We start from the raw sequence: 9713 nt of genomic DNA on the forward strand, positions 1-9713 counted from the left end.
AACTCAGAAACGTGCATACGGCAGACATGAGGCAATGGAACAAGGAAAGACCTCTCATCAAACAGATACATGTAGTTAAGAGTAAAATATATTCTTTGACTCATTGTCTTTTATGCCAAATTATCAGACCACATCCTTTCTCCTTTTATTTTTCTATTATCACTGTCACTGACCATGTTGGATTATTTGGCTTTAGCAGAGTTGCTGTATGTGCTTATGAATAAACATGAATTATGTAAGAGCCACCACAAGACTGCCATTCCTGTTTCTACAGTCATGTAATTAATATAGTAAAGCTGTTTCCTGCTTGCTCCTTTTCCTGTCCCATCAGAAGAACTGAACAGTCAGGATATACTTATGAATCCGTGCTGAGCTCCTCTCCTCTCTCCTCAGACACATTTAAGATCTTGGAACATTCCTGGACGATGGTGGACTTCAGTCACTCTCCAGGTCATGGGCTGGAGGACATAGCAGAGCAAGGTCCGAATTGTGGCTTATTTCATGATTTTCAGTAAACATACAAAAACATTTTAATTGATAAAACAAAAGTTTATTTTGTGACACAAACGCAGAAACTTAAACATCTTACAATAAAGCGAACTACCTGTCAACATCTTCCATGTTTAAGCTGATCAAAGTGTAGATGACAGAAACATTAAAGGAGTAGTTTGACACTAAACATGAAGCAACAACATGCAGCTGGTTAGCATACAGCATGGATACACACAATGTGAGCAGCATGTTAGCAGCAGCATCAGTCCTCTCTCTGTGCCTTAACAGGACAGGCTCGGGCTAATTACTGAGGGTAGGAAGCTTACAAATACACTTCACACATTATGTTTATGTGCATTTAGTGCAAGTTGTTTCTTGACCAGTGAAGACAGATGATTGGATGGAAAAGGAGCAGATCTGTTCCATTTCTCCAGTTGTGACTGAAGTTTACATCATTCAATGTTTCTGAAATTAAAGCAAAGAACAAATAAACAACTGGAGATTTAAAAAAAAAAAAAATCATTGCATCTTGTTTAAATGTAAACTGAATCTAAATGTCTGCCTCCTCCAGCAGCTGAACTCTGACGTACTCTATACAGTGGAATCAGACAAAATCAGACCATCATTTGGTCCATCTCTGTTGCAGAAGTTCACACTCGTGTCACTTTTACCTTGAGTTCATCCCAGATCAGCTCCATGTGGTTCAGTTTAACAGTTGTGACTCAGAACATAACTTTTATTGACTATTTCTATTCGTGATCTGCTGATTGTTTCTTTGATTAATGATTTCTTCTATTTATCACCAGAGGAGAGTGAAGAGACTGACTCATGAATGTATCTGGTTACCTGCTCTGTGACGTTTGGACACTGCAGCTGAGGTTGCAGCTCTGCAGCTTCACTGCTTTTCTTTCCAGGACACTTGTGGTTCTTGAGGTGTGAGAACAAACTAAACTTTTTCTCACACAGACTGCAGCTGAACGGTTTTTCTCCTGTGTGGATTCTCTTGTGTTTGTTCAGATTTCCTTTCTCACTGAACCTTTTCCCACACAGTGAGCAGGTGAAGGGTTTCTCTCCAGTGTGGACCCTCATGTGCCTGACCAGTGTCCCTCTTTCATTGTACCTTTTCTTGCACACTGAGCAGCTGAATGGTTTCTCACCAGTGTGGATCCTCATGTGTGCAGCTAAGGTTCCACTCTGGGTGAAGTTTTTACCACAAACTAAACAACTAAAAGGTTTCTCTCCTGTGTGTTTCCTCATGTGAATGTGCAGACTTCCCTTCTGTCTGAAGGTCTTACCACACTCAGCACAGTCGAACGGCCTCTCCCCTGTGTGGCAGGTCATGTGTCTCTGCAGAGCTGTGTTGTGCTGGAAGGTTTTGCTGCATATTGGACATTTATACAGTTTTTTCTGAGATCTCTTGTGAGACGCAGCCTCACTGTCTGTCAGTGTGTCTGAAAACGGCTGCGATTTGATCATCTTGTTCCAGTCATCATCCAGGACTTCAGGGTCAGCTTTAAAACACTGAGAAAGGAAAAACTGACCGTTACTGGTTGCTTTTAAAAATCTAGCTACATCCATGTCAAGGGTTCGGTCTGGTTCTCCACGGTCCTCTCCGGCCGCTCCAAGTTCCGTCTGTTGAGCTGGACTGGAGGCCGTACCATATGTGCTTTCCTTGGCTCGGCTTTGTTGAAGCTCTGAGGACTGAGGAGTTTCTTCATCATTTTCACTCTTCACAGAGACAGGAGGAAACTGGAACTCTGGGACATCAGTCCCCTCCAGACCTCCCTCCTGACCAGTCCACACATCCCCTGGTTCCTCTTTAATGCGTAGGGGCTGCGGGGCCTCCTGCTCCAGACGGGGGCTCAGCTCCTGCCGCTTCGCAGGAATCTTTGCATTGACAATCAGTGGCTGGACATCCTGAGACACACCTGAGGTACAGATACAGGTAAAAAAGATCAGGGGGACTTCTTCAGGACTGCTGTATGTCTGCAGAATAATCACAGTTCACATTTTATTCATCAAACTCTCTCTGTTTGCCTTGGTTTTTATTCCACCTGACCCAGGGGGGAAGTTTAAAGTATTATTAATTCTTCATTCTTTTTGGGTTGTAAAAGAAATTGTGAAAAACAGATCATATTTAGCAATGAATGTGCACACGTGTATTTTTTGATCACAGACACGGTCAGTCATTGATGAGTGTCAACCGTAAGTGTCACTCCCGGCAACATAGTTGTATGTTGGGCAGCACTGACAGCAATTCATGACGAGAGGGCAACTTTTTACCGCTGGTGGCAGATCGCTTCCTCGAGCACAGTGCAGAAACAAGCGCCCGGCTCCTTCAAGCCGCTGGATCCTACACTGCCAGTATTGCCAAGACCCACCTCGCTCACCTTCTGATTGGCTAGTAAAGTTGGTAAGGTTCAGTAACTGGTTAGGTTGAGAGCGAGACCTGCGTTCTTCTCATACCATTGGTAGTTGAACTTTATTACCTCAAACATGATAAACCGCATCCACAACAAGTGTATTGACTTTTCATTTTTCATTTTTTCTCTCACAGCGTTACGCCGGAGAGCCGGGACGGTGTCGGAATACTTTAAGCCCTGCTTATATATGTGTGTACACACAAACAAACACACACACGCACGCACACACACACCAGCCATTTTATTAGGTACACCTGTTCAACTGCTTGTTAACGCAAATATCTAATAGGTCAACCACATGGTAGCAACTCAATGCATTTAGGCATGTAGACATGGTCAAGACGATCTGCTGAAGCTAAAACTGAGAATCAGAATTGGGAAGAACAGTGATTTAAGTGGCTTTGAACGTGGCATGGTTGTTGGTGCCAGACAGGCTGGTGAGTATTCCAGAAACTGCTGATCTACTGGGATTTTCACACACAACTTAATACCGAGCATCATTCAAACGCCACAGCCTACCTGAGTATTGTTGCTGACCATGTCCATCCCTTTATGAGCACAGTACACCTGGTGGCTGATGGCTGCTTCCACCAGGATAATGCGTCACAAAGCTCAAATCATCTTAAACTGGTTTCTTGAACATGACAATGAGTTCACTGTACTCAAATGGCTTCCAGAGTCACCAGATCTCAATGCAACCCAGCACCTTTGGGATGTGGTAGAACAGGAGATTTGCATCATGGATGTGCAGCCGACAAATCTGCAGCAACTGCTCGATGCTATCATGTCAATATGGACTATAACCTCTGAGGAATGTTTCCAGAACCTTGTTGAATCTATGCCACGAGTGGCTGGTGAGTGTGTATGTGTGTGTATATATATTTGATTAAAGCCTAACTATCACGATTCTAATTAACTTGGGACCAAACTTTTCTTTTTACTGCACATAAATCATAAACCCTTGAATATAAAAACAACTCCTTGAAATCAGTTGAGAGATATAAAAATTATAAAGCTTTTTATCCAGAAAAACTGCTACTCCTCTGTTTGTTGCTATTTCTGTACGCGGCTTGAGCGAGAACACTTCAAGATATTTGATCTGTGCTTGGGAAGATGCAGACTTTGAATTGGAACAGTACTTGGGCTGAGACTGATGACGTTTCACAAGTCCACAAGAACACAAGTACAGAGAAGAACGCAGATTGAGAAACGGCTGCTGACTGAAGAGTCATGTAAAACTTAGATAAATGTAAACACCTGAGCTGGATGTATCCTGGTGCTGGTACTGCTTTTATAGCACTTGTTGCCTAGCTTCCAGTCACTGTGGTTGCCTAGCTACCAGACAAAGCAGCCTAAGCTCTTGTTATAGTAAATAGTCAAGCCCAAACCTGGCTTTGGCTATGTAAACACTCAGCTGTTGAGGAAGCTACAATACAGACAGAAGACTTTGATTAATAAACATCTATCAAGTCAGACTGACCCTGACAGCAGCAGGTCATCTAGGGCTAAATAGTGATTCATCTGCTGGTAATTTTCTTGATTAATCAGTAAACATCACAAACTAATGAAAAAATAACAACAGAAATTGGACTTAAACACTGCAGCTGTAGATCAGATAACACACGGTGACAGGAAAATAACATGGCAGAAACAAAACGGGTTGACATTTGGACCCACTTGAAATATAATATGAAATATAATATAAACTTTACTTTTTTCATTTTATTTTTAAAGCCATATTACAACAACTTTATGGCATTCTGGCAGAACAGAGAAGCAGTTACAGCTGCAGTCAATGTCTCATCTCATTGCGCTGCAGAACAGAGAGGTTCAGGAAATCCTTTGTCCCCACTGCCATCAGGCTGTAGAACACCTCAGCCAAAGACAGTGGCTTATGAACTGGACAAATTTAATTGTTATTGTTTAGAATTTATAATTGTGACAAATAAAGTATCTATCTATCTATCCATCCATCCATCCACCCATTAAATCAGTGGTGTAACATCATCTGTTAGCATCTCACGTCAGCTAAAATTTAGCTAACACAGGTTTGTTTTGTTATGTTAAACCTGCTATCGCTGCTAAAGCACACAAAAGCTGAGTGACATACATACTTCAGCTCCTGTTCATGTTATTATGAGACATCTGCTGGTTATTAAATGAACAGTATGTGATGTAGACGATTGCCGGTTGGCAGTGAACAACCTGTTATAACACAGTCTAATACAACACTACAACATCTCAGAATTCTCAGGAGAACATTCACAGAATAAAACCGGTTCCTCTCAGTCCAGACTGAACTGAACATTACTGTTTTTATTGACTGCAGAGCTGTTGGTTCTTTTTCCTTTTTGAAGGTTTCTTTCACTTCATCACTTTGTGATTGACTCATATTTTCACAAAGAGATTTCACTGGATTTGATCATGAGATTTAAATTTGGTTTTAAATAGTTTTAACTGACTAAAACTTGTGATGTAGATGAAATAAGATTAAATTAGACTAAACCTAACGTGGAATGCTGATCTCAGGACTGAGACTACAAACAGCTGATAAATTAACTGTCAACATGTGTTTGATTATTCTGAACTGACTGTTTGTCGGTCTGTGCTGCTAAAGCTAACGTTAGCCATGAAGCTAACCAGCAGAAAGGCTGAACACAGTCCGCTGTCCCTGCAGACAAGAACCTATTCTACAGACCTGATGAAGAGGAGACTGATCACCTCAGTGACAGACCTGTCTGGTGGTCTATCGCCGCCCTGATGTCGGGCTCATACTGCCGCCCCTCAGCTCCCAGCAGTCTGCGCTGGCGGTCGATCTCCTCCTCGTACTCAGTGATGGTTCTCTCGAACAGGCCGATGATCTCCTCCACGGCCACCGTCAGTCTCTGGTTGACGAAGGCTCTGAGTAGCTGGATGGTGGACATGACTGGGGACAGCTGGTGCTCACCGGTGAAGTGGACAGGAATCTGTCACCGTGAACGAAGACTCCCCCCACTCGAAGCCTCGAGCATGCGCCAACTAAAGCTTCTTCTTCTTTGTTTTACTGGAGAACTGCAGCCACACGGAGCTTTACCGCCACCTACTGTTGTATTATAGATATCCTATAGTCCTTATAATCCCCAGTCCAGTATCCATTTACTTGAGCACTCTATTTAAGTACATTTTTCAGTATCTGAACCTTACTTGAGATTTTTTTTAGAAAAAGAACTTTTACTCCACTACACTTTATGAATTTCCATTAGGGGATAAATAAAGTATCTATCTATCTGTCTATCTTAAAGACAAATATTGTACTTTTGACTGGACTACATTTCTTTAAAGTACTTAGTTTTAAGCAGAGCTTTTAGTCAGTGGAATGAATTTTCTTTAATGTGAAAATGTGGTCTGATCTGAAGTCTGTTTGAAGATTTAGAAATAAAGAAAGATTTAGTTCGAAATGTTTGCTGTGTTTACCACAACCAGACTTCATCACTGACAAAAAAAATTCCCTGTCCAACTTGAGAAAGCATGTCAAGGTCACATTTGTTTATTTATTTTTTTTTATTCCACAGATTCAGTCAGTCAGTCAGTCTGAAATGCTTTCCAGACCTGATCTGCAATAACATATGAAAAAGCTAATATCAACTAACATGGAGGTGTTTTGTTTTCATTGCTTCATTATTGATTGGCTGTGCTTCATTGTCTGTTTCATGTCTCTGCTCAGGATCAGGACCAGTCAGTCTTCTCTCTGTATAAAACATTTATATCCATCTCCCTGCAGAACTGTCCTCTCACTGTTCACAAATCAAACTAAATCTACTTGTTACAAAAATCACTTTTTGTTTTAATGAAATTATTCTCATCAACCCCAGTGAGACAAAGCCCCTGCTCCTCCACCCAACTTCTGAATTCAGGTTGGCGTCATCAGAATCTGCCTGTTCTTGTCACTTTCCATCATTATTGTAAGATGCATTTTCTTGCACTTCCTGATAAGGCTGAATGATTTGGGAAAATAATCTAATTGCATTTTATTTTTACCAATATTGTGATTGCGATTTAATATGCAATTATTTATAAGTTCCTTATCTTATGTATTATTCAACAAACACAGGGAATAATATGACTAACACAATATTAGATAGATTAAACATAAACTAACATCACTATCAGATATCACTCAGCTCCCTCTGGAGACATTAGAGTCTTCAAACTGTTTTAACATATGTAGTCATTCTGGAAAAACTCTGATGTGCAAAATCAGTGTCCTTTACTGCCATCACCAAAAATAAATATTTAATCAAATAAAGAAAAAGGTTCAGATGATTTCCTGTGATCAGCTGGGAGAAAACTGACAAAAAAGTCCTGACACCACGGTCTTCAGGCAACTCTGATGCTTCATGATCTGTTTTATTCCTGTCAATACAAACGTCCAGCAGGTTTGGTCTGGAACTGGACTTGTTCGGGACCACCACAGTGACCCTGAAGCACGGAGGTGGAGTGAGCTGCAGGTTTGTACTCAAACACCGGGTGGGCAGATGACTCCCATCATCACAATACAGATACACTGACATTATATCTGGCTGTGGAATCCACCTCGTAGAGTAGAAGCTAAGTGTTAGCTGCTGGCTGCTACCATAACCTAGCTAAATGAAGCAGTGGCATGGAAACGCAGCCTGATCTCCTCCTCAAAGTCGGCGACAGTCCTCCGGAAACACTCGAATATCTCCTCCACCGCCGCAGACAGCCGCTGCTCCGCGAACTCCTACAGACTGTCAAGAGCGGCCATCGTGTCGGAGCTACGAAACTGATACTCTGTTTACATCAAGCGCCATCCTCGTTTACAGGAGAGGACAGGAAGCCATGGATGTATTATAGGAACTGAATACGGCGCCGCTCTGCCAGTGTTTCCAAGTGGCCACTCGCGGTATTGCAGCGAAAAATCCCCTGCAGCCCAAAAAGCATTTTTCCCTTAGACCACAATAGTAAAAGAGACGCTTGTAAAACTGTTGACAGGACACCTCCAGCTGTAAACACAGTCAATTATTTATTTTCCTATTGTATATTTTTAAGCTGTGGACTTTTAATCTTTGTAAAAAATTTCCAAAGCTAACAAAAAACCCAGAAAAGTATTTTTTCCGGATGACGTCACCGCTGTGTACGTGCACTCTCCGCACGGTCGAGCTGTGTCTCGGGAACGAGGAGATAACCCGGAAAGCATAAACTTTTTTGGACTATTGGCGAGCAATTTCTATAGAAATGAAGGGGCACTATACTTTAAAAAATATATTTCTGTATTTGATTGGGCAAAACTTATATTCATTATTTATAACCCCTGGCACTGTGCATATTTGTTGTCTTTCTTTGTTAATTATGTAGGGCTACTCTTTTGTTCCTTACTTTGAATATGTAATGTAATAATAATAATAAATGAATAAATAAAACAGAGGCAGAGAGCTAACCCAGCTTACTCTCCAGTGGGTAAGACTTGTTTCTCACTGCATCCCCATAACAATAATAGAGATATACGTGCCCTCTTTCAAAAAGATGTTGTCTCTATCCCCCATGTTGCAGCATACTTGAATCGATTTGTGAATGACATTTACTGGAAAAAGGTCTGGACGATTTCTCACAAATACCTTATCACAAATAATAGTAAGGAGGTGTCCTATAAAATTATTCATAAATGTTATCCCGCTAATCACTATATGCAAAAATTTAAGAGACATGTAAACACAAACTGTTCCTTCTGTGATGATCCCAAAACAGCATTACATTTATTTTGGCATTGTTCTCACACAAGGAAACTATGGCAAGACCTTTGCCGATTTATCATTGACCATGTTTTCAAAGACTTTGCTTTATCATGGGAGAATATTGTGCTTGGTTTCTTTAGACACTCCCCCAAAAAATACATTTTTTCATAATAAATGTATTAAAAAATATTGGCAATTTTTCATCCACAAAAGTAAATTCACAAACCAAGAACAATCTTTCATTGCTTTCTTGAAGGAAACTGAAATATATATAAAATTCATTTATTTTTCTTTGAACAAAAAGGCTATTGAAACATAATTTACATATGTCTTTTAATATCTTTATGTAATGTATTTTAATTTACCCCTGGTGCTTTTTATTTATTTTCTTTACTGTACCCCTGTATGCTCACTGTTTGTGTAATAAATGTGAGTTTACTCCAGCAATAAACGCTGAAAATGTCAGAACCCTTGAATAAACACACAAAAAGGGGTAATATACAAAAGAACAATCTTTATTAATACAATATCTTGAAATTCATAAAAATGGATGGAGGGCTTCAACTGGACCAGTAACAGTCTGACTGCAACAGTCATGAGGGAACACAGCTTCCTTTACTTCACCCACAGCACACAAAAGACTTGCTCTGAACACGCATTCCCCACACTGCACACAGGGCTAGTCTTACTAGCGTTTAAGGCACACCTTTGAACACGGCCCGCGATACTTAAACCCAGGAGTCCCCTCTCCTGACGTCACTCACTGGGGGGAATCCCCCTCACTCTCGCTACATTTGTTTTGTATACTCCTGTATACTTAATGTTTAATAATAAAATAAAACAGAGCAGAGAGCCACAAAAAATAAATGGGCGCCATTTCTTCTTCTTCTTCTTCTTCTTCTTCTTCTTCTTCGTGTGAGAGGAGAGTGAGTGAGGGAGAGAGTGGGAGAGAGAGTTTTTGGATTATTTTCCATATTTCTGTCCTTTTTCTTCTTGTTATTTGTTTGGTGGTGGTTTATGTAGGTGTTTGTGGTTGCACGGGTTTAGTTTGGGGTTAGTTTAGTTT

The 9713-nt window shown here is 40.7% G+C and overlaps 1 protein-coding gene across 3 annotated transcripts; it reads right to left on the reverse strand.

The window, feature by feature from the left end:
• Positions 1-528: 528 nt before the first annotated feature.
• Positions 529-8039, reverse strand: LOC111668569 (uncharacterized). Of its 3 annotated transcripts, none has more exons than XM_087178894.1 (3): positions 5650-8039; positions 1788-2420; positions 529-957 (listed from the first exon to the last, which is right to left on the reverse strand). In XM_087178894.1, exons 1-3 carry the CDS (start codon positions 5837-5839, stop codon positions 851-853), a joined length of 930 nt encoding a protein of 309 aa, XP_087035020.1. In that variant the 5' UTR covers positions 5840-8039; the 3' UTR covers positions 529-850. The 3 variants fall into 3 exon arrangements, with proteins under 3 accessions (XP_087035020.1, XP_023280404.1, XP_023280403.1); XM_023424636.2 differs by having other exon boundaries at positions 1339-2420; positions 5650-8038; XM_023424635.2 differs by having other exon boundaries at positions 529-2420.
• Positions 8040-9713: the final 1674 nt, after the last annotated feature.

This window comes from Seriola lalandi, unplaced genomic scaffold (genome assembly GCF_002814215.2).
Source record: "Seriola lalandi dorsalis isolate HSWRI2012SDOR001 ecotype SW California unplaced genomic scaffold, Sedor1 jcf7180002054748, whole genome shotgun sequence".
Taxonomy (NCBI): Eukaryota; Metazoa; Chordata; class Actinopteri; order Carangiformes; family Carangidae; genus Seriola; species Seriola lalandi.